The 25328-nt window shown below is 44.0% G+C and overlaps 1 protein-coding gene across 1 annotated transcript in view; it reads right to left on the reverse strand.

The window, feature by feature from the left end:
• Positions 1-195: 195 nt before the first annotated feature.
• The window catches only part of Cbl (Cbl proto-oncogene), an 89655-nt gene continuing 64522 nt past the window's right edge, over positions 196-25328 (reverse strand). The window contains exons 5-16 of the mRNA XM_076924832.1: positions 24473-24594; positions 23718-23855; positions 21856-21943; positions 21205-21336; positions 20388-20591; positions 16589-16720; positions 16124-16501; positions 13763-13857; positions 11386-11526; positions 10917-11014; positions 9923-10102; positions 196-8806 (exon numbers count right to left, since the gene is read on the reverse strand). Coding sequence (XP_076780947.1) covers positions 8514-8806; positions 9923-10102; positions 10917-11014; positions 11386-11526; positions 13763-13857; positions 16124-16501; positions 16589-16720; positions 20388-20591; positions 21205-21336; positions 21856-21943; positions 23718-23855; positions 24473-24594 — 2001 coding nt within the window. The 3' untranslated portion in view covers positions 196-8513. The remainder of the gene's footprint in view (positions 8807-9922; positions 10103-10916; positions 11015-11385; positions 11527-13762; positions 13858-16123; positions 16502-16588; positions 16721-20387; positions 20592-21204; positions 21337-21855; positions 21944-23717; positions 23856-24472; positions 24595-25328) is intronic.

Genomic DNA, 25328 nt, shown 5'->3' on the forward strand with positions numbered 1-25328 from the left:
TGGGGCTTCCCAAACCATAGGTATCTTCACAGAGGGGACAGGCTCCCTGAAGACTTTGTACCTCTAGCATGCTACTAAATGCTAGCTGGCACGCTGCCCCCTCCTGGGCATCCATCCCTGTATACCTGCATCACTGCCATCAGTCCCAAAGCTGCCCTGTGTAAGTCCCCTCCCCCAGATGAGCCAGAACTCAAGTGCGCTACAACAAAAGAGATTTTATTTAAAAATATTTTTTTACAGACACGGGTGCTTGAAAAAGCTCTTTAGTTAACTGTATGGAAATGAAAAAAATTAATAAATAACATTAGTATAACAGACCTCTAATTAGTATAACAGACTTCTACACATCAGTACACTGGCAAAACAACATGGACCGGAGAGTCTTAAAGCTCTGCGACTCTGCAGCAGTCTTTACCTCTGTCCGCTCTTACAGGAGAGAGATCAAATACTGCTAATAGAAATCTTTTTATATTAATATTTTAAAAATAGTCCATGAGAATTTCACCTAGGTGTGTGTTTTGTTTTCTTAACACTGATATACAAATTGGGACTCTATTCTGGGGAAAATATCAAGTTCTCTCTTGTCCCACCCAAATCAAGAACTTAAAAATCTCGAATGAGGCAGATCTTAGAAAGAGCTGTTTCCATCCCCCCCACCCCCTTTGTCAGCCACAGGCAGGGGAGAACCAGGGAAAAGGGGAGGGGACAAAACCGTGGTGGAAACCTATGACAGTAAGACCAGGCCTCAGGGTTCCATGGCCCCTCCCTGGGGGCAAGCAGACCCTGTGATGGGCACCAGCCACTTAATGCTTTACAGTTGAAGCCTTCAAATGAAAGGACAGCCACGTCTGAGGAGAGGCAGGAGGTTGAAGCTGGCTCAAGATCCAGCAAAACAAAAAGACAACAAATGAACCATCCCCTCTTCCCGGGAGAGTCCACCCTAGAGCTCTGCTCTGCAGGGCACTGTTCTCGGAGGTGGGTGAGTGGGGCACCCAGAGCAGTTACCTGAACACGAACTGCTGCCTGGAACCAACCAAGTGATGCTAGAATAAATGCTGCTCTTTTCCAGTGAAGCCTCATGGCGGAGAAAGGAGACGATAGGCACCTAATGTGCCATCTCTCTAGCCAGACGTCCTTGTCCCCAAAACTCCAGGGCTAAAGCTATTCAAGGCAGAGGAGCTCAGACGGCGGTATTTCCATATTAAGTCCTAAGATGCAGCCTGGGGTACAGCGCTGCCTTAGAAAGGCACAAAACATTTGGCTTTGTTTTTTTTCAGTGTGCTAAAAATTGTTTTGTTTTGAATAAAGGAAAGAGATATATAAGGTTAAAAATCCCAAGTCAGCACAGCCAGAAAGCAGAGGTGGGAGGTGCCTCACAGCTGTCATGCCCAGCATGTTTCCAGCAGAGGTCAGACTTCCCACAGAAGGTGCTGAGGAGGAGGTCAGGAGGCGCTCCTCTCATGCACTACAAGGCAGGCTCGCTAGCCCAGAAAGCAGGGGAGAGAGCGAAGGGCCCCAAATTCACTTGCCACTTAAATACAGCCAAATCGTAGTTACCCTCTCCACTGCTGGGTAAGAGGGCAGGGAGGAGTAACACAGGCTCCACACCCACTTCAGGGCGTCTGTGGTGAGGCAGTGTGAGTCTGATGAGCTGTGGCACAGCATGCATTGAGCAATCCTCTTCCCTGGCCTCCACTCTGGGTTAGAGGAAAGGAAATTCAAGGCATTGTGGAGGTTTGCCTCTCACATTCTGTTGTAGCACGGAATTGGTATTGCAGGGCCAGGTGATCAGAACTCTTGGTGACTTGTTCAGCGGCCAGATCAGCAGGAGATCTGAGGCTGGCACTTAGCCTGGGCTCTGGACAACACAAGGAGTGGTCAGCCACATTTTTCTCAAGCACTAAAACAGGGAAGAGACTGCAAGGTCTGCAAGCAGCTGTTGGTCAGCAGCTGGCCCCTCCCCATGGTGCTCTTCATCAGGCATAAAACACTGTGCAGGGCTCTCCCTGTCCCTAGTTCTCCATCTCAACTCTTGTGCTACTTACTGGAACCAAGAAATACTGGTACTTTCTCTTGCAACCAACCCAGATTTCCTGGGACACTGTGAAGGCACATGGCACTACTATCCCTCTGTTTCTTCATTCAGGAGCCTAGACTAGACATCAAATGCAAAATCTGATGACCTACTCCTGCCCTTCCTATGTGCCTCAATGTGTATCTTTGGATTAGTAGGTTACTTCTGTGTATACCAAATGACTCGAATATTTAGAAGTTAAAAGCAGGGTAGTATGTTTGATATGCCTTAAAACTCCGGACAGGTTCGAAGATGGGATTCCAATGATTCAAGCAAGCAGAAGCATAGTTTTACTTCTCCAATGCCTTAAAAAAACAAAAAAACAAACAAACAACCCCCCCCAAAAAAAAAACCAAGAAAAGCAAACCAAACAAACAAACAAACAAACAAAAAAAAAACAAAAAAACAACAACAACAAAAAAAAAACCCATCATAATAATTGCAGGACTAGAGAAAAAGCAACCAGACAGGGAAGACACAGGTAACTTGCCTGTTTAAGAAGCACACAAGAACAAGCTCTATTGGACACTGAAAAGATCCCCATTCTAGCAAATGTCCCAGTGGTACCTAGGAGAGTAAAGCTAAGAACATCACTGTAGGCTCCCCTACAGGAAGACAAAGAGGATGGGGATGCAGACGACAGGTCAAGAGCCCACAGAATAAACAGGAATTCAGCACTAAAACCAGAAGAGAGCCAAGCCAAAAGGTACTAGCTACAGTGGAAGCCATGATCTGCACTCTAAGTAACATCAAAGAGACCCAAGGTTGCGTGGAGTCTAAGAAATGACACCCAAGGACAGAAGGGTGGCCTCCAGAGTGAGGACAGCAATCTCGGTGTCAAGGCTCCTAAGGAGAAGAAAAGTAAGAAGCAACAAAGGTGACAGTGACTCTGACTAAGTTAGAAACAGGGATGACTATCAGAACAGCAGCTGTACTTCTCGTGTGGAAGTCCCTTTGCGTATCTCTTCTAAGCTCCCGGTTCACCCTAGAAGGTTCAGTGGGAAATGGATGTCAAGTCGCTATTCTTGCTGAGTGTATTCTTTCTTAAGAATACAACCAAGCACTCTGTTCCTTGACTGCAGGCGCAATGTGACCAGTCATGACCTCATGGCCCTGCCTCGAGACTGCCCCACCGTGAAAGACTGCACCTTCAAACTATCAGACTTAAAGGAAACCAGAGTGGAAGAGCCAAAAGTCCCACTGACAATGAAACAACTCCATCAGTGATGTGCACAGGAAGAGAGCACCTCCATGCATGCGCCAGATGGTGCTGCTGCTTTCCCTGATGCTGCAAACATGAGGAGAAAAGATTCTCCATGAACAGGCAAGACACTCAGACCAGTCTGGTCTTCAGCTTGTAATGGATCCAACACTGGCCTAAAATTCATAATTCTCCTACTTCTACTTTCCAAAAGCCAACAAGACAGGCTTGTTCCATGATTTCCAGGTTGGTGCACAGATAGCCTCAGGAGATACAGGCCCAGCACAGTCTCCCTCAGGATGTATATAGTCTGGTCCATGGAATTAATATTCAGGGTTAACTTTTCTCCTGTTCTTTCCAGGAATTTTTGAGTTTTTCTACAGAACTGAATTCATCATAAGAAGATCACATGAACTCAAAGACTAGGGAACATATTTTGTCATGTATAACAATACGCTGTCAAGTAGGAGGAGGGACAAAGTCTAAAGTTTTCCAGCCTACTAATAGACAAGAACCAAGTCTTCCGTGCATTCCTATAGGGCTGACTGTGTGTGTGGACTGAGACCAAAGCTGCATGCAGACGCTCTGTGCAGTGCTAGTGTGCTTCTGCTACATTTTGAAACTTCAAGTGCCAGAGGATAGCACTGACAGAGAAGCGCTGGCACTTCTAATAAGCTTCTCTGGGCAGGCTTATGTGGACAGTCTCAGCTCCTGACTGGCTCCTCCAAGAGCAGACTGAGAATGGGGTCCTCACCCTTTCCAGCCCTTTCACCCCTTCATAGACAGAATTACTTAGATAGATTGTTGAGTAATAGGAAAAGAAACTGTATGGGAGATGGTGACAGTCCCAGAAAGGTAAAATAAAATCTTTCCAACAAGGAGGACTGGGGACAGAAGCAGCTCAGTAAAAAGATAGAAAAGGCACTGGCCTGGGAAGAAGCTGCAGCAAACTCAGCTTAAACATTTAGTGCTCCACTGTGCAACTCAGTCAGGGGACTCGGAACCCACCGAAGAGATGGCACTAAACTTTGTAGCAAAAATGGACAAATCTTTGAGGTATACACAACAGAATCTCCCAAATATTTATCAAAGCCACAGGAAGACAACAGGGGCCAGTTTTAAGTGGAATACTCCGCGAAGGAAGACATGTTTAGAGGAGAAAGCTGTGAATAAACACATACATAGTCAAATGCAAAAAAGAATTCAGGACAGTCGACGCTAACTTCCCAAGCCCAGCAAACCATCGTGAGGTTACAGAGAAGAGCAGACAGCCGGCATTTCTGACACACAGTAATCACTCAAACATCTGTAGCCAGGGCACAGGCTGGAATACTCTATTCAATGGAGTGATCATTCCAGACTCAGAAAGGCCAACAGAAGGAAGGAAGGCCCGAGAAAGCCAGTAGCCTTCTGATTCTCATGATGTGAGGTAGGAGAACATTCAGCATTTGCATCAGAGCTAACCATCACAGAAAGACTAGATCTTGTTAACGGCGCCAGAAAAGGAAGACACACACAACTGCTCCCTGGTGTGGTCTGCAAGCAAGTTATATTATAAAAACTAACTTGTTAAGTTGGACACTTGGACCATAAAACAGCTCTTACTTTCCTACAGAGGAAATAAATATTTTAAATATGAAGAATAGTGCCTTCTATCCATCTCAGCCGACCGATGCCAGTACTACTATCACACATTGTGGTCCAGTGATAGGCATGTCTGAGAATTAAAAGAGAAAGACAAAATGGCAGAGTATGCAGAGCGGGGCTGGGAGGAGAAAGAGGGATGAGGAGAATGGCCAGCCAAGGTCAATCTGCTGCTTAAGTAAATATTAACATGCAAAAGCTGAGATGACAAGCTGCTAGTCTGTTAACTAGAAAGAGGTATACTTCAGAACCCACAGGTTTTTAAAACCATTTTAAAAGCCACTTTAGAAGGCCAGTGAGAGGGAGGCTAAAACACCCAGTTCTGAGACTGGACTTAAAGCCTTGCCTGGAGTCCTGGCAAGACAGTGACCATCATTAAGGTGGCATGTAAAGCAATCACAATGACAAAGAGCAAGGGCCTGTGTTGAATAGGTTAAGGAAGTTGAAAAAAAGGAGAAACATTAAAGAGGTTTTCCTAATTGTAACGCAGAACAGGGGAAGGGGGTGGGCTTGCCAAAAAATAGCAAAATAAAGCTTGCTTATGAAAAGGCAGTTTTAGGTAAACTCAGAGGAAGAGCCAAAGAATTAAAATTTGCCATATAAATGGAAAATGAAAAATAGGAAATTGGCCCTCACAGGAAAAAGAAATTCAAATTTTAGAGACTACCAAAAATGAGTGGTATAAAACCTTCCTAAGGACACCTAATTGGACAAGGCGTAGGCCTCAGTGTGTCCTGAGAGCAGAGGAAGGGTCTGCACACAGTGGCCTCAAACCTTAATGCCTGCAGATGAATCTGATAAACCAACACCAAAATCAATAAAAACGTGCCTGTCTAGCATAGGGTCTGAACACCCACCTATCACTACCCATGCCCATTTCAGAGCTCAAACCGTGCTCAGCAGACGGCAGGACAGAACTGTCATTTCCCTAGACAGTATGGGCAGTAATCTCCACAGATTTGGTTTTTGTTTTCTTTTGGAGGCAGGGTTTCATGTAGCCCAGGCTAGTTTTAAACCTGCTATGTAGGCAAGAGTAGCCTTGAGCTTCTGAGACTGTCTCCACCTCTTGAGTGCTAAGGATCAGAGGTGTGCCTTAGCCCACTGTTCTGTGCAGTGTAGGGGCTGAACCATGGGTCTGTGAATGCTAGACAAGTACTCTACCAACTGAGCTAGATCCTTAGCCTCCATAGAAGACTCAAAGACACACAAAAAGGCAAAAAAAGGTATGTAGTCAATGCTTTGTTTTCTTGATCCTCAGATTCTAGGTAATATCTACAAGGAAAGAAACCCACTCCAATATAGACAGATTAGAGCCTGTCGCTTTTCCCTGGTTTTCTTTTAAGGCCTTTAATTTTTATTTTTTAATTTTTAATATGTATTTATTTAATGCTCTGCCCACATGTATGTATGCACATCATATGTGTGTGTGTGTGTGTGTGCCTGATGCCCAAAGAGGACAGAAGAGGGCATCGGATTCCTTTGAACTGAAGTTACAGATGGTTGTGAGTTGCTTACACGTCTGAGAAACCTTTCACATGGGTGCCAGGAGCCAAACCTAGGTCCTCTGCAAAAACAGTTGCTCTTAAGTGAAGAGTCATCTCTTTAACCCCTGTTATTTTTGAGACAGGGTTTTGAGGAGCTCTGAGCTGGCGGTGAACTCCTGACCATCCTGCCATCATCTCCCCAGTGCCGAGATGCCACAAAGCCTGGCTTAGGCTTTCGATATTCAAATGAACACAAAATTGGCTGTCACAAGCTTTTTGTGGATGATAAGCTATTGTTTTCTACTCATTGCTATGTAGAGGAGACACTGGGTAACCATACCAAGTCAATAAAAAGTACTGCAGTGTCTGCCCTGGGAACAGCCTTAAGGCAAGAGGATAAAATCCAGACCTTGAAGCATCTAGAAACTAAAAAAAGAGTTCGAAAGATTTTAGTTGCAAAGATGTTAAGACTAGAAAGAAAGCAGATTCTTGGTGGGTCATTTCTGTCTGGACCTAAAGAACAGAGAGGATTCATGTAAAATTCAGCTCATACTCAACAGAAGAAAGGGTAACACTGCCAAAGAAGCCAGCAAGACTCCAGTCAGAGAACAAACTGACCCCAAGAGGTCACTACTGACTTAGAAACAGATCTCCAAAACAACGCAATAGCTCCTTGATGAATCCGTAAATACACAGACCACTACATTGCCCCAAATTGTCTTTGACTAAAGAATTTCAATAAATACTGTGGATGGATGACACAGTGGTTATATCTAGGACCCAATAAAAAAGGCAAGGAAAGAGAAAGAGAAACCATTCCAAAGCACAAGCTAGGCACATGAACAACCAAGTCTCTGGGCGCACCAATCTAAAGAAGGCGCTAGTCATAAGCAAATGCTGTATGCTCACTGGTGTTATCTCCGTTCCTTAGAGGGCAAAGAAATCATTTCTGAAAAGCTAACCTGGCTCCTATTCAAGGGAGCTGAAGTTAACCACTGGCAAGAAAGACTGAACAGACAAGTCCTTACTATTTATTGTAAATCTAAATAGTATACGTGACTGATGCTTCCTGAAGCTCTATGGTTTGGGCTGGAAAGCATCCCTGGAAACAAATGCTCTGTTCCTCTGTGACCTACAACAGAGACATATACCTGGCATCAAGGCAGCAGACTCCCACAGGCTGTTTCCTGGGGAGGATGCGGAATGTATATGAAGGCCTCTATCTCAAACCAGTCATTAGGTAACTAGGAGAATTAAAATTTCTTAAAAAAAAAAAAAAAAAAAAATCCAACATTCCTATAGAAACAGCACTCTGGAGTGACCAGTGTTAGGTGCTAGCATCAATTATAACTGTAACCACAGAATAGTCCTGTCCTTCCCGCCAATTCTACCAAACAAACCAACACCACCACACATTAGAAAGACCATCCTATAAGCTGCCTGGTTTCAGTAAGACTGGTCACAGCAAGCCTACAGAATACCAATGAGGAGAAGGTGGAGTGAGGAGTTTCCAAGGGAAAGGAGGGGCCGGTAGGAGTGGGGGGGGGGTGTATCCTAACAATATAAAACATAGCTAAGTACATGATAATCTAAGCCACAGGGGAGGAGATTGAGGTTGTACTATCCAGCAGGGCTAGGTGCAATACCACAGTAGATGGAGTCTTCAGAGATTCCTTTCTGAAGCTCTTGTGCTAACTCCCTGCCTGGATTCACACACAGCAGGATAATCTTATAACGACAGGACACACAGACACAGAGACACACACCCTTAACAGGAAAGTCTTAAGTCCTTAACTAGGGCCATAGGACAGCACTTCTACTGCTTTCTGTGCTGTTCCTGGGGTAGGTTATCATTTAATAAAACCCCACTCTCTTCTAATGGAGACTGCAGGACTACAAAAACACTCTTAAGACCAATACAAGAATGAAACACATTAGCCGCTCCATTTTCATTCCACTGCTTTGAAATCTTGGAACCATATGTGTCGATCCCCATAGAAAAGGCAGGACCTCATTGTGACGTCCCAAAAGAAGCCACTGCTTTCCTAGGTGCTCCTTGAGTAAGAGCCCGGCTCATGGGTCCTCCGAAGCCATGGCAGGGAGAGATGTGCTAAGTGGCTACATGGGCAGGAGAAGAAATAGAAACAAATTCCCGGAGGATGTTTTTGGCCATCTCAATGTTGTTGTGGGCAATGACCAAAGCTTTCTGAATGTCCTGGTAGGAATAGCCCTGACTCATGAGACGCTCAATCTCACTTGAGAGCTGCGGTGAGGGCGCGGTGGCTGCAGGGTTAGCAGTGGCACCTCCACCTTGTTGATAGCTACTTGCTTTTCGTTCTGAGTTGATTCTCCGAGGGAATGGTTTGGGAGGCCGCTCAGGAACTTGGGAACCCTCATTGAAGTCTAAAAGAGAAAGGAAAGAAAATATTTGCCAATCTTGGGACGCTCATATTGAACAAGGTACAAGTAGCAATAGTTACCAATAATGCTAATAGCTGCTTTTCTGTCACAAGGCTGGGGTTCTGGTTCTTGGTTGTTCTGAAACAGGAGTTCACTGGAGTCAGCCCAGATGGGACTCCACCTCACAGCCGTGCTCCTGCTTAGTCTCCTAAGTGCTGAGATTACAGCTATGAACCACCACGCCTGGCAGAAGTCTGCGTTTTCTCAGCCTGCGTGCTAGCACTGAGTCCAGGGCTACACACACATGCTAGGTTAAGTGTTCTGCTGCTGGCCTAAAAACTGCATTGTTAGATCTAGACTCCTATCACAGAGTAAAGGCCCTTCCAATTATGCCACGCACCCATTCTATTATAACGTAATGGTGACTTTGAAAAGCATACAATACCTATACTGTGTGTGACCCATAGTAATAGGTTCAAACACTCACTACACTACTCCTACAAATAAGAAGACAACAGCTTAAACTGCAGAGAGGAAGCAGTAAGCTGGACTCCGTGGGGATACCACCTAGATGGGCAACAAGACGGTATTTGACACCTCAGCTGTTTTGAAAGCTGTCTTCAATTTCCAAAGAGACAGCTATTCTGGCTGCTGCTCTACCAGGCAGCCGCAGGTACAAGAGCAGCCCTGGACACTAGCAATGGATGGGGCTGGCCCAGGCCCATAAAATGTGTACTGGAGAGCAGTACACTTCTTCCTCATTGGGACAGGGCTTAGAAAAAACAAACAAACAAACAACAACAACAACAAAAAAACAAAAAACAAAAAACCAAGAGCATGGCATTCCTTCCATCAAGCCAAATTCCCAGAGTTACATGCATACTCAAAAGAACTAGAAGCCCTGCCCTCCTCTATAGTGGAGCTGTGGTTTAAGCACCACCTGCCGAGTTTTACTTCCTAATGTGGGACCTAGGACTAGCTTTCCAATGTTTAGATACAGGACACAGCCCACTACTTCTACTCACTGACTTACTGACACCAGAGAAAGTCATGATGTCCAGTTATAAACCAGAGGCTAGACAACAATCCAGGACTAGCCAAGACAGCCTGGAAACTCACTTGTGGGATCGCCATCCAAAGACAACCAGCCGAAGGAGGAGCTGGCATTGGAGATGTCAGACAGGGTGCGGCGGGCCAGTACAGCTGGCACAGGTGGCTTAGGCACATCATAGCCGTCATCCTCATTTTCTGATTCCTCGGGGCCAGTACTGGTGTGGGCTGTGGCCAAATTCCCTTCCCCTAGAACAAAGTTGGTGTAAGTTATTGTCCTCTCCTGACATCATTTTCCAACACACTTCAGTCCAGAGGCATCCATTCATTCATGCGTGCATACAACCGTTTATGTCATTCAAGTCACTCAAATGTCCACTATGGATGAAATACCACCTGAGGTCCTGTGGAGAGAGGTAAGTAAAATCTGCCTGCACCAGCTCGCTTGTTGAACACGTAACCGTTACTTTTTGCTACGGTTAATAGCTACTGATGCAAGAGACTCCAGTGCTATTTTAGAGCCTCCTCTGCGCGCCTCACCTGAGAAGACCAGTCAAAAGCTGTGTGTGACCTTTCCCTTTGGTAAACGGCTTCCTGACCTTTCCCTTTGGTAAACGGCTTAACACGGGAATTGAGTATTTACCACCCCCACACAAGAACTTCATCAACGTAATGGGACTACAAGAGAGCTGCTAGTCCTGAGACCTAACAGATATCTCCATGTAACAGCCACATAACGGATGTCTCCAGGCCCCGAGAGGAGGGAAAAAACAGGAACTAGTGTCTGAAAAGGAAATAAAAGACAAGTGGCGTCCAATTTGTCCACGAATCAAAGACCTTTCAACAGAGTACTGAGACTAATTTTCTCCTTGGTTTAAGCTATCTCAACCAAACGTTACAGAGTAACACTATGGTCTCCTTTCCTTTTTATTTTCCACACAAGGTCTTAGCTATGCAGGCCAGGCTCGCCTCAAACTTGCAATCCTTTCGCCCCAGACTCTCAGGTACAGACATGTACAGACAGGTGCTACCACAACTGTTAAGTAAAAGACAGGCTACTCACCAGAGACGCTGTTTTCTGCTGCAGACAATGCTTGGGACTGAATGTTATACATTGCTTCATATGTGCAGCTGTCAATCTGCTGGTCACAGTCACATGCTCTGAATCACAAAGAAGTACAATGGTCTTCGCAAACAAAATTCTGTTATTTGCAAATTTAAGAAGGCTAACCTGTTTCTAACTGTCCTAGACCCCAGTTCTTTCAAAATAACACATGTTCTTTCCACCAGTACCATGACTGACCCATGTGACAAGATCAGGTATGTATGCTCTGGAGGCCGCTGTGCCATTGTGGAAACAATACAACTTTATCCACATTAGACCCTATGCACCAGGGTCTAGACTTCTCTTTCTCTGAGGTGATTTGATTACCTCTTTACTTCTGACAAGATGATAGTACGTGCCATCTTAAGTAAGCGAGCAGGTAAGACAGCAAAGACACTTGGCTCCAAATGGGTTGTTGTGAGCATACCGTGAACTCTGAGTTGCCTCCGAAGGCCGCTTGGGCTCTGGCTTCTGAGCCCCTACAGGCCTAGATGTGGGAGTCATATATTCTGTGTCCTCTTCACTTTCCCCTTGCTCCCCAGGTGGCAGTTTTGGCACAGGAAGAGGCCTAGAAGAGTTTTAAAAACGAAGAAGAAAAAAAGAATTAAGCTGGAAAACTTTCAAGTATGAAACAGATTTAGAACTGAAACAGCTCAATTTGACAAAACAAACTAAAGCATCTAGGGCACTATCGCTTCCACAGACCATGGCAGGATTTAAACAAAACCTCACCTCATCCAAATGTTAAAACTGGAACGGGAAGTATATTCAATGTACAAGTACGTTTTATATAAAGCTCCTTTTACAAGGAGATTTCTTTTACAAGGCACAGAGAGAGACAGAGAGAGAGAGAGAGACAGAGAGAGAGAGAGAGAGAGAGAGAGAGAAAGAGAGAGAGGAAAAAGAAAAAAATTTTTTATAAAAAAGGAAGAGCAGGTGGCTTTCTAACAGAGTGCTGGAAATGTATAGCAATCTGAAACCTGCTGATGGTAGCAGGGTACACAGTGTGTCAAAAGTATAAGTGCCTTTTCTCTTTAACATCTCCTACAAGCAAAAACTAAAATAAAGAGATAAAAAGTAATCTGGTTGTTAGCATCCTCGAGTAGATCCTAGACTTCTGACTCTTGATGCACGTTATGTGGGTGGATGGGGACAGTGTAGGGGCCAGCACAGGACCTTGCGCACACCACACTGACCACATCCCTGGACTCTTGCTGCTGCAGCACGGACTATGTAATTCTCACTGCTTCCTGCAGGGCTGGAGAGATGGCCTAGTGGTTAAGAGTAAGAACACTGGCCACTGTTCCAGGACTGGGGTTCATATCCCAGCACTTACAACCATCTCAACTCCGTTTCTAGGTGATCTGACTGCCTCTTCTGGTGCATCTCCACAGGCACTGCCTGCACATGGCACACAGCATATATTCAAGTAGAACAGCCATTCACATAAAATTAAAATAAAAAACCTATATAGAGCCGGGCAGTGGTGGCGCACACCTTTAATCTCAGCACTTGGGAGGCAGAGGCAGGCGGATTTCTGAGTTCGAGGCCAGCCTGGTCTACAGAGTGAGTTCCAGGACAGCCAGGACTACACAGAGAAACCCTGTCTCGAAAAACCAAAAAAAAAAACAAAACAAAACAAAACAAAACCCACCATATATATATACACACACACACACATGTATATATAAAAAACCCTGTTATCCCACCTTATGAAAGGAGACTAAGACACAATACTGACTGCATACAAAATGACACTGCCTCATAGGCCTTTAGATAAACCTGAGTGTCTGTCTTTCTTTTCTCTGTCACCTTTTTTTTTTTTTTGCATATTCTAAATAATCAACAGAAGTACTTCGATTTATTTGCCTCTGTAATTACATAATATTTTCCATGAGAACAGTATACATTTTTATTCTGTTTGGTTGGTTGGTTTTCCCAAGAAAGGGTGACTCCAAGTAGCCTCGGCTGTCCTGAAGTTAGCCCTTTAGGTCCCACTGGTGTTTTTTGTTTTTTGGGTTTTTTTTTTTGAGACAGGGTCTCACTATGTAGTCTTGGCTGTCCTGGAACTCACTAGGATGGCCTCAAACTTAGAGATCTAGCCTTTTCTGCCTTCCAGGTGCTAAGATTAAGGGGATTTGCCATAGAAATATAAGAAAAACAATTTGATTCTTTAAAAAGGTTAACAAAAATGATAAGACTCAGCAAAGTTGACCTACATACATGTATAAAGTTGACCTACATACATGTATAAAGTTGACCTACATACATGTATAAAGTTGACCTACATACATGTATAAAGAAGAAAGAATGAAAAGTAAAAATCACAGCACCCAAAGTAGGAGACTTGTGAGGTGGCTTCTGTTTTAAGATGTGTATTCATTTCAGACATAAGGAAACAGGAAGTACATGAGGCTCTGCAGGTGGGCATGTGTACGTGACTGCAGGTGCTCAAGGAGGCCAGAGGCGTCAGCTGCCCCAGAGCTCAAGTTAGACATGACTGTGGTGCTCCATTTGGGTGCTGGGAATCTAACTCAAGTCCTTTGGAAGAACAGCAAATATCTGAACAACCGCGTCCCCTTGTCTGTTTTGTTAAGTTTTGCTAGCTTGTAAACTTGTAACTGTACTGTCTTAGACCCTCTAGTGTAGGATACAGGTATGCACCAACCACACCAGGCTCACCACTGTAAACCTGCTGTGAGTTTGAGGCCATCATAGTCCGCCTAAGAAGAAGATGTCTTATGAAAAAGAAAGAAAAAATAATAACCACTGCAGAGAATGAAATCCAGGTGCAATGCGCTTACCTGGCAGCCAGAGAGTAAATGGCACTGGCAGACGAGGAAGGCTTGATTTTTGGGTGCTCACTCTCTGGACCTGCTACTGGACTGCTATTCATATTCTGCAAAGTAAGGAAAGGTCTGAAAAGAACTTCTGTTTCCCACCTACAGCTGAGTATCTCCTCTTACTGAACTTACTAGAAAAAAAAAGTCACAGTATTAACATAAACGCGGACCTCAGAATCTAAGGGTTAGCACCTCTGACAGAATTGTTGTTTAAGGATTCTGATTCTGAAAGAATATCAGGTGAGAGAGTTAGAAAGGAAAAGCTAGGAAATACCTTCTAAATTCTAATTCTAAAAATGATGAGTAAGTTGTCCGCAGAAATATCACTTCTACCATAAATAAATCTATACCTAAAGTCAAAATGGTTACTCTTCCTCAATGCTACATCATTAGGTGCCACTCAAATGTCTTGATCTCTTCTGTGGAACCAACAAATGGCCACCTGAGTGTCATTACAGCCTTCAACTGCATTCCTCCGTACATTTCCAACTTCCTTGTCAATTCAACCCATCAGACTAGTGTCTGTTAGCTAGGTCCAAACTGTCAGTTTATGAGAGCGCGCGTCTCTCTTTCACCCAATGCCTGCTTCCAAGCCTTAGTGAATCCTTTTCATGCTCTCTAAAGGACCCACTCAACCTCATTATTCCCTTCTGCTAAAACATTCCCACTTCATCACTGGTACCAGTGAGAGAGAGAGGGAGGGACAGAGAGAAATTTTTTTTAGATTTTAATTCTGTGTATGACTGTTTTGCTTGTATGTACATATGTGTACTATGTTTGTGCCTTGTCCCCTGAGAGGTCAGAAAAGGGCACTGGATCTCCAAGAACTGTTACAGGAAGGTGATGGACACCATGTGGGTGCTGGAATCGAACCTAGGTCCTCTGCAGCAGCAGCAAGTGTTCTTAACTGCTGAGCCGTCTCTCTAGCCCCCTAGTCTCTTAAAAAACAAACAAACAAACAAAACCCCCAAAAGACAAAAAACCATTTATTTAGTGTGTATATGTATGTGTAAAAGTCACACTTTCAGGATTCTCTTCTCTCCCTTCATTCCTTGGATCCAGAGGAATCACACTTTCGTCACCAGTCTCATCAATCACCGAGTGTCTTTACCTACTGAGCTAGAGTGTCAGCTCTTGGGTGTTTCCTTACTTCTCTTTTCTTTTCCCTTTCTTTCTTTCTTTCTTTCTTTCTTTCTTTCTTTCTTTCTTTCTTTTCTTTCTTTCTTTCTTTCGCCCCCCCCCCCCCCCCGCCTTTCAAACAGAGTTTAATTGGGTAACCCTAACTGGCCTAGAACTTATTACATAGACAAGGATGGTCTTGTGTTGGGAGCCGACTTTTAGCAGAAAGCGGCTAGATCATCTTTGGAGGCATCTGGAACCATATACCCTGATGAAAGACTTGTTTTTCAGCAGCCTACAACAGCTGAAGCACACTCTGATAAAAATCTTGTTTATCCCACATAGCTTGTTTTGCTGTTTAGTGACCCCAGCTGCATGGTGCACGTGGTAAAATGTCTTCACCTGTGTTCTCCTGCTTGTGCTTATAAATACCCAGGATTTCCTTGTAATAGGGTGAATAGTGAGAATAGGGGAAATAAAGGAGTAACCAGACTTGACTACACACTCTGGTTTGTCTCCATTATTCGCGGCGTCTCTTGCCCCTCCATCCCCACTCTCTCTCTTGACCAGAGCACTTAGCTCCAAAGCGTGGGGCAGTGCGGTCCTCAACAGTCTTGAACTCAAGAGATCCACCCGCCTCTGCCTCCCAAGTCCGAGGATTGCAGTACAAGGATCACAGCCCGGCTTCCTAGGTATTCCTTAAACAGACCTTCTTCCCAATTCACTTCTTTCTGCCACAATCCAGGGATCAAACTGAGATTGAGGTGTTTTTACACTGAACCTTCGCATCAGCCCTTAATTTACATACTTCTCATGGATTAGGAATTAATGCTATCTCTGACCTCTATATAAAACCTATCAAGAAATTTTGACCCCAAACCAGGCACAGTAGTGCATACTTGTAATCTCAATTACTTAGGAAGCAGAGGCAAAAAGATCAAGAATTTAAGGCTAGCCTAGGATACAAAGCAGAACCATGCCAACACCCCCACCCCCACGACAGGGTTTCTCTGCAGCCCTGGCTGTCCTGGAACTCATTTTGTAGACCAGGTTGCCTTGAACTCAGAAATCCAATTGCATCTGCATCCCAAGTGCTGGGAAGAAGGGTGTGTACCACCATGCCCAGCCTAACCAAACACTTTAGACTATAAAATATTGCCTACAAATACTACTAGGCTAAATGGTTTAAAATTTAGGACTCACCATGGAGGTATCCAGACTAAATGTGCTTCCAAGCCTAGGGACATCTGTTCTGGGTTCCATTTGCGAGGGCAATGAGAACGGAAGCGAGTGCCGATTGGTCAGTTCTCTCCCATTCCAAGGATCACCAGGGTTTGGAGTAGCTACTGGTACTTTAGGGATTGGCCGAGACAACCATGAGTCCCCTGGGCGGCTAGAGGGGACAGGGGGCAGTTTGTCTCTAGATGGACAATCGCCTGGTGTACAAGGCAGGGGGCGTCTTTGAGGCCTTGTTTCTGCTCCCACAGAGTAAGGCCGCTCTGGAGGGGGCGGTGGTGGAAGGTCTCGAAGGGTGGGAGGTACTGGCAATGGTTTGTCCTTATGAAGAGAGCCAGAAGCAGCCTATGGAAACAAGACAGAAACAAGTCAATCAGAACCACTAGTACACAACAGAGGCTCAGCAAAGTGCAGACATGGTTAATGCTTTACCTTGGAAGCAGTCCCCAGAACTGAAGTGCTGGCAGGAACAGGTGCTCGCTGCTGGAGAAGGTCAAGTCTTGGTGGCACTGGAGGAAGGGAAGCTTGTGGGGCCATGGAGAATGGAGAGGAAGGCCTTTCCACCTAGAACCAATGAGATGTTAATGGGTTATTCTTGTTTAGGGAAGAGCATCTTTTATTCCTAAAGTTACAGACAGCAGATACTATGTGACCATAGGTGCTGGGTCCCACAGATCTCTAAAAACAGTATTTTTGAAACCTTGGACTATGTATGTAATCACCACTCTCAATCACAGAGGCAGATTATTGGCAGATTCATTTAGAAAGGCAGTTCTATCATAAGGAGCCCACCTTACAATTTTCAAAATTACTATAATACTCTTATCTTTTCATCTTGGAGGAAAAAAGGATACTGTCAAGATTGAAGCTAGGTAAACGTGCTTGCTCTGCAAGCCTGGCAATCTGAGCTCAGGCCCTGGAACGCATGTGACGGTGAAAGGAGAGAACTGGCTTGACAAAACTGTCTTCTAACCACTACAGCAATGCCATGGCACCCACACTCCATCCACACACATACACCATGCACAAAAATACAGACACAAATAAAAACAGATAAAGCAAACTTAAGGACAACAGACATATATTATCTCCAGCCACTGGTGTCTCCTTAAGCATTTGACTTCCTCTGAGACCATCAAATCTGCAGCTTCTCTTCTGTTCTAATCATCAATCCAAAAGCTGACTTTAATAATCAGCTTCTTGAGCTGGGCACTGTGACACCCTTCACTTTTCTAAGAAACCAAAGGTAGGGCAAACATGGAAACTGGATAAAGAACAGGTAAGGTAAGCACCATGATTCACAGCAAGAGCAGCAAGGACATGAGAGCAAAGCCTCGGACCCAGAAGTCCAGGAAGCTCTTGTGACTTACAGATGAGCTGAAAAAAATTTTATTTCATTTGTTTTCATTGTGTGTGTGTCAGAGAGGGGGGGGGGTGGAGGGAGGAGAAAGAGAGTCTGTCTGTCTGTCTGTCTGAATGGATGCTGACCAAGTGCAGGTGGCCATACAGGACAGAGCAGGGTACCGGATCCTTCTGAACTAGAGTTACAGTGTAGGTGGCTGTATCCACTTTACAAGGCCACTGCACACTGAGCTAAGATCCCTTGGAAGAGCACCGAGAGTCCTTAAATCACTGAGCACCTCTCCAGCTCCCTGAGCTGAATGTTTGTAACTAGAATCCTAGAACTAGACACCTGTCCTAGTTAAGGTCACTCACTATCACTGTGAAGAAACACCACGAAAACCAAACTTGGGGAAGAAAAGGGTTTATTCAGCTTATATTCCACATCACTGTTCATCACTGAAGGAAGTTAGGGGAGGAACTCAAACAGGATAGGAACCTGGAGGCAGGAGTAGATGACGCAGAGTCCACGGAGGGCGGCTGCTGACTGACTTACTCCACAAGGCTAGTCCAACCTGCTCTCTTACAGAACCTAGGACCACCAGCCCAAGGATGGTACCACTCACAGCGGGCTGGGCCCTCACACCAATCACCAATTAAGAAAATGCCCTACAGGTTGGCCCATAGCCTGACCTATTGAGGCATTTTCTCAGTCAAGGTTTCCTCCTTTCAAATGACTGTAGTTTGTGTCAAGCTGGCATAAATATAGCCAGCACACCAAAGTTCTGAATAAAAATATGTTATGATATCAAAGGCCCAAAAACAGGTTACTGCTTCACCTTTTTATAGAGATTTTTTAAAGATCTACTTTTGCTGTTTTTAAAATGTCTATGCGTCTGTATGTAGACATCTGTATGTGATGTGATTTATGGTGCAGGTAACCATAAAGTGGTCAGAGGAGTTGGACCCCACGAACTGGAGTCACAGGTGGTTGTGAGGTACCTGACATGGATACTGGGAATCACACTTGGGTCTTCTTCACACGCTCTTAACCACTAAGCCATCTCCCCAGACTCCTGGAAAGGTCTTTTAAGGACATACTTTCCTCAAAAATGGGAGGGAAAAAAAGCATGGGGTATAAGAAATGAGCCTTTGAAGAGAGGAGATGCCTGTCCCAGGAGGGGGAAGGTAAAGAAAGCCCCAGGACGACAGAAAAGCTGACATTCAGAGAATGACAGTCCAGATGGAGAGAGCATAGGTGACTTCCTCATCTCACAACACTCTGTTCTATATTATCTACTACAATACAGCATGTTTGCAGCATTGGTCTTTTAGCTCATCCTCCTGAGAGGATGCTTGAGAGCACTGTTTACATGGCAGTGACAGATGCCAACTTGATTTCACTAGAAAACTAGAGAAATAATTATTTCAAGAAAAAGGTTGTGAAAAAAACCTATCAAACTTTATACAACAGAAATATATTTAAAAATCAAAAACCTCAAATCTATGATGGAGCTCAGTGGTAGAGAGCAAGTGCCTCACTCGGGCTCAATTCACACACGCACGCACGCAGGTACAGAACAAATGACAGCCGCCAGGGTGTGAAGAACAGGCTTGTGCTTTCATACCCTCTATGGTGTGAGTTTAGTATCTTCTAAAAGTTAATTCATAATAAACTGAAAGTTACAAAGAATAAAATAAGGAAACACTACCTATCTGTCATTCAGTGAGGAAATAAAGTTGAAATACTACTATCTTTGTGGAATTCTTATGTGTACCCTCCCTTAAATCATTTTCTTCAGTACTAACAAAGGTTTTATTAAAAAAAAAAAAAAAAAAAAAAAAAAAAAGCCTTTCAGTGTAGCCTAGGCTGGCCCGAATTTATTTTTAAATATGTATACGTGTGCAGGAGCCACTGTCCTTCTGCCTCAGCCTCCCAAGTCTGTACCTTCACACCTTATTACATTTTATTACCACAGCTCTCATACAGTGTAAATGCCACAGCATTTACCCCACAGTTCTGCTACAAATTCAACCCATAGACAGACTTGCACAATACAACAATGTTTTTAAGCCTGAAAACTATACATCCCTTAAGACTAAATGAACCGTGGGATGATACCTTAGTTACTGTTCTATTGCTGTGACAACTCATAAAGAAAACATTTAATTTGGGGCTCACTGATCCAGAGGGCTTGAGTCCATGGCCATCACAGGCAGGGAACATGGCAGCAGGCAAGGTGCTGCAGCAATAACTGAGAGCTCACAACCAGGAGGCAGACAGAGCTAACTGAGGATACTGGGCTTTACAGTCACAGTTCCTCTAATAAGGCCCCACCTCCTAATCCTTCCACCAACTAGGGAGCAAGTATTCAAATGCATGAGCTGGGGAGGCCATTCTCATTCAAACCACCAAAGATAATCAAGTGGCAATACATAAATGAAGACTTTTGTTTTCCGGAGTTTCTCTATGTAGCCTTGGCTGTCTTGGAACTCACTCCGTAGAGCAGGCTGTACTGGAACTCAGATCCACCTGCGTCTGCCTCTGGAGTGCTGGGATTAAAGGCGTGTGCCACCAAACCTTCCTTCCTTTCTTTTTACCAAATACATGTACTATTGAAGAAACATACACCCAACCATTGAACCAACATCCAGTGGCTCCCTGAGCTAAGCAGTGTTTCACCTGCACCTACATTGTCTTCCTTATGAAAGCTACTAGGACTAGAGACTTGTTCTTCCAGAAGACCCAGATTCAATTCCCAGCACCCACATGGTGTCTAACAACGATCCACAACTCCACTTCTAGGAAGTTTAATGTTTTATCACAATAATAGAAATGCTGAACAAAATCTCCCTCTAACACCAAGCTGTGTCTCCAATGACCCCTTACCTTGGCACCTGCCAACTCCTTCATCATGAAGAGAGAATCATCAGCTCGCTCATCATCATCATCATCGTAGTTCGGGGAAGGAGCACCTTCTGCTCCTTGCCTTAACAGACTGCCACTGCCTCTGGGGTCAAACGGATCCACCACGATGGGCTCAGTACCTTTGATTTCACATCGGCAGAAAGGACAGCCCTGACCTTCTGATTCCTGCAGAAGAAGCAGATGACAGTGACAGATACTTCAGACAGTGCTTAACATACTTATCTACTAGAAGATGCAGTTCCCAGGGATTAAAGTACATCAATGAGGAGACAGCTCAGCGTGTACTTAGCATGTCTTAGAGTCATTCCTCAGTGCCCAGAAAAAGAGCTAGAAAAGGGGGCTGGAGAGATGGCTTAGCAGTTATGAGCACTGACTGTTCTTCCAGAGGTCCTGAGTTCAATTCCCAGCATCCACATGGTGGCTCACAACTATCTATAGTGAGATCCAATGCCCTCTTAAAAGACTACAGAATACTAATATAAATAAAATAAATAAATCTTTAAAAAAAAAAACAAGAAAAGGAATCAAGTCAGGCACTGTGTCCCACCCTTGTAATGCCATTGTTTGGGAGATCGAAGGAGAAGAAACAAGAATTTGAGGTCATCTTCCAAAACTGATTTGGTTAAATGAGGCACTACCATGAAAAACCTAAATGGGAGAAACGCAAGCAAGGGGATTTAAAGGCTAACTTACTCCATCTTTTCTATCTATAAAGTCCATACAGTCCTGACTCTCAGAACGGTCACATGGAAACCAGGCAGCGTTTGGATGCCCATACCTGCCACGACGTGAGACAGGACGTGCACATGAGGTGTCCACAGGGCTCGATCTTCACATCCTTATCATTCTCAGCACATATCTTACACAGTTGAAATGTGGAGCCCATTTCACAGTATAATTCATATTGTTCCTTTGGTGAAAGAAAAATGAGAATGTGTTGAATGGTCGACAAAATGCTAGCAACAGGAAAACTGAAAACTGTCAATTTACTCAAATAAAAATGCCACAACAGGTGTTTAAGACATGGCACAGACAGGAGAAAAACTGCCTATTGTGTAAGCATGAGGACCTGAGTTCAGGTCCCCAGCACCCACCCAAGAGCCAGGTGTCGAGATACACATCTGTAACATCACTGCTAGGGGATGGAGACAAAGGGATCTCAGAGGCTTGATGGCCAGCCACCCAAGCCAATCACTCAGCTCCAAGTTCAGTAAAAGAACCATTCCAAGAGAGCCTGAGGTAGAGTGACTAACAGATACCTGATGTTGACCTCCACATGCACACGCACGCACGCACGCACTCACTCACTCATCCATTCACTAGTCAATGGTTTAAAATCTAGCTGCTGTAATTAAGACTATATATTGAATTCTGAAAATATATCCAAACGCTTAGCTCCAGCAATATATAGTTATAAAACAAAACACACCTGGGTTACTTTGATATGATCTTGAGGAGTTGGTTCACATAAACCTGTCAGGTCAGGATTTTGATTTCGTCCATCAGGAAACAAATAGCTTTAAAGAGACAAATATAAATCATCCTTGGGGTTTCAACTAGGCTAATTTATCAGTGCAAGCTAAAACAGACACGTGAAAGCTACCACAAAAACAAGTAACAAGGCTCTGAAAGGAGAGCCCTTTGGTAAGAGCACTGGCTGCTATTCCAGAGAACTTCAGGGGTTGTTGTTTGTTTGTTTGTTTTTGTTTTAATTTTAAGACAGGGTCTCACTATGTAGCCCTGGCTGTCCTGGAACTTACTGTGTAGATCAGGCTGGCCTCAAACTCAGAGTGCTGGGATTAAAGGTCTGTGCCACTACAGCCAAGAGGATCCAAGTTTGATTACCAGCTCCCAAATGGAGCCTTACAACAGTAATTCCAGTTCCAGGATTCTGACTCCCTCTTCTGGTCTCCTCAGATAATAGGCACACAAGTGGTGCCTATTTAGGTATGCATACAAGCAAAAAATACACACAAATAGCAACAACAGGAAGCCAGGTGTGGTATCACTTGGGAGGCAGAGGCAGGCAAGTCTCTGAGCTGGAGGCCAGTCGGGTTCACCTGAGTTTTAGGGCAGCCAGTGCTACATGGTGAGATCCTATCTCAACCAAAACTTCCAAGTAACTATCACTGTGCTGTGGCCTCCAGGTTATAACAAAACAATTAGCAGATAAGTCAGTTTGTCAACCTGTATTTCCACTAATGGCCACAAGTCATAAATATTGTTTTTGATTACTAAGGGAGGCCTTATTATGTAGCCCAGGCTGGCCTCAACCTCATGATCCTCTTAGTCCAGCTCTTGGTGTGCTGGGATTGTAGGTGCAGGCCACCACACCCTGCCCTTCACTTGCGTTTGACTAACAACTTTATTCAACACCAATTTACAAGTGCCGTAACAGGAAGCCAATGAAGCCACTGAGACCTCTATCAGCAGTTTCCAGCACCAGACTGCTCCAGCATGAGCAGCAGCCTGTCTTCTTGCCCCAGTGCTAATGTAGAGACGATACATCATAGAAAACCAATTCTCTTAGTCACTCCGGAACACAGCTCGTTTTCTGAAACCCACAGCAGTATCTTCAGTGTTTACTGACTGAAAATGAATTTGAATTCCCACAGGAATGATAATTGAAGAGTGAGAACTTAGCCATAAATATTAGCATATATCACAAAAGCTCAAGGCCTGAAGAAAAACTGCTAAACCAGACTACCACTAGGCTGAAGGCCACTGAGGTCTGCTGTCACTGGAACATCTAGTTACTCATACTGACTGCTTAAATAAGCAGCTGAAGACTGTCTTGATCTTCGCATAGTTTTTACTGCTAATTTGGCTTTAAAACTAAGTTTATTTGGAAAAAGAGGTAAAGTTTATTTGTCATAATAACTAAAACAACAAAGAAAGCCAATCTCATACTTAGAGAACCCCCTCAAACGAGCAAAGTGCTTCAACCTCAAGGCCAAAGCAAGCTGGCATGTTCACACATTCCTAAAACTTCACCTGCAGAAGAAAGATGCAATAGAAGCCGTTGAAAAGAGGCAGTGGCCGGGTGGTGGTGGCACACGCCTTTAATCCCAGCACTTGGGAGGCAGAGGCAGGCGGATTTCTGATTTCAAGGCCAGCCTGGTTTACAGAGTGAGTTCCAGGACAGCCAGAACTTCATAGAGAAACCCTGTCTCAAAAATCTCAAAAAACAAAAAAAAAAAAAAAAAAAAAAAAAAAAGAGAGAGAGAAAAGAGGCAGTGAAGTCCTGCAGTTCCTAGATTCTGAGAGAAGACAGAAAGCGCTGATACTCACAAGCCTTCCCTGAAGCCATCAATCAGTGCTTGGAAGAGCGGTTTATTGTGTGGGATTGTCTGCAGAATGTTCCCGTCAGCAGTAACATACCCAATAGCCCACTGACCCAAACGCGTGCAGCTCAGCCGGAAGATGTAACTGAGAACAGAGAGGACCAGAAGTTTCAATATATATGCTGATATTCGATAGAAGGCAAGATAGAGACAAAATCAAAAAGACCATTAAGAATAACTCCTAAAGGGGGGAAAGGTGAATAGGAATAAAAACAATGTATAAAAATGTATTAATGAAACTCTTTGTATGCTAACTTGAAAAGAATTGAAAGTCACTTTTCAAGGGCTTGGTGCATAACTTAGGGGAATGAATACTCAGTATGCTTACAGATATGGGTTCAATCTCCAATTTAAAAAAAAAAATCAACTTTTCTAATGATTCCAAAACTAAAGTAAGACATTTAACTCTCACTGTTCTAACTTTAGACACAGGGTTCTGTGACATATTTCAGGGTGGTCTCAAACCATCTTCCTGTTTCAGCCTTCTAAGCTATACACTGGGACTCCCAAGAAAAACCCCATTTTAGATTGGCTTAAAAACATTTACTAAATCACAGAATTTAATTAAGTCAAGTCCTCTGACAGATCAATCCTATCCCTAAATCTGGGCCACTGGGGAACCAATAGGATGATGTTCCTTCAATTCTAAGAGGTGTCATGAGAGTCAGTCAGGAGAAGAACCTCTCTGCCTCAGGCACTGACCTGCCAGGTTTGTGGATGAACTTCTGGAGCCGAGCTTTCACTTCATCGTACGTCAGGAAAGCCATGTAACCAGGGTGTGTTACGGCAAGGCTGTTCCAGTTTCTGAGCAAAGAGGACCAGGGCTAAAGAAAGAAAACATCAATCACAGACCATTTGGCTCAGACATACAACCAGCCTTAAAACAATGAAAAACGAAAAGAAAAAAACTTCAACTCTCAATTATAAATTCAGGTTTGTCCCAAATTCTCTGTTGACATCCTATGGGAAGACAAGTCTATCTGGGAGAGTAGAAACTTTGAGAGCTAAGAATACAACTGCCTTGTACAGGGAGAAGCTGATACACAAAAAAATTTGCTCAGCAAATCTAACCAGGACTAAGGTCAAATAATGATTAAACCCAGAAAGACAGAATAAAGTCCATATATACAATTATCAAGCCCTTAATGAATGAATCTTTAGTCAAGCTGGCACACACACACATTGGAGTACCACTGCATCTTAGGGTTAACAGTCTAGAATGGAACAGGGGTCCAGGTATGGTGGTACATACTGCAATCCCAACACTCTAGAGGTAGAAACAGATCAGAAGTTCAAGGCTGGCACTGGCTACATAACAAACTTGAGTCTACCCTGGGCTACATACGATTTTGTTTCCAGGAAAAAAGAAAGAAAGAAAGAAAGAAAGAAAGGAAGGAAGGAAGGAAGGAAGGAAGGAAGGAAGGAAGAAAGAAAGAAAGAAAGAAAGAAAGAAAGAAAGAAAGAAAGAAAGAAAGAAAGAAAGAAAGAGTGAGTTGAACAACAGAAAAACAATTTGGAGACACGCACCAAAGAAATAAAAAAATAAGCTTTGAGCCCA

This window comes from Arvicanthis niloticus, chromosome 26 (genome assembly GCF_011762505.2).
Source record: "Arvicanthis niloticus isolate mArvNil1 chromosome 26, mArvNil1.pat.X, whole genome shotgun sequence".
NCBI classification, from domain to species: Eukaryota; Metazoa; Chordata; class Mammalia; order Rodentia; family Muridae; genus Arvicanthis; species Arvicanthis niloticus.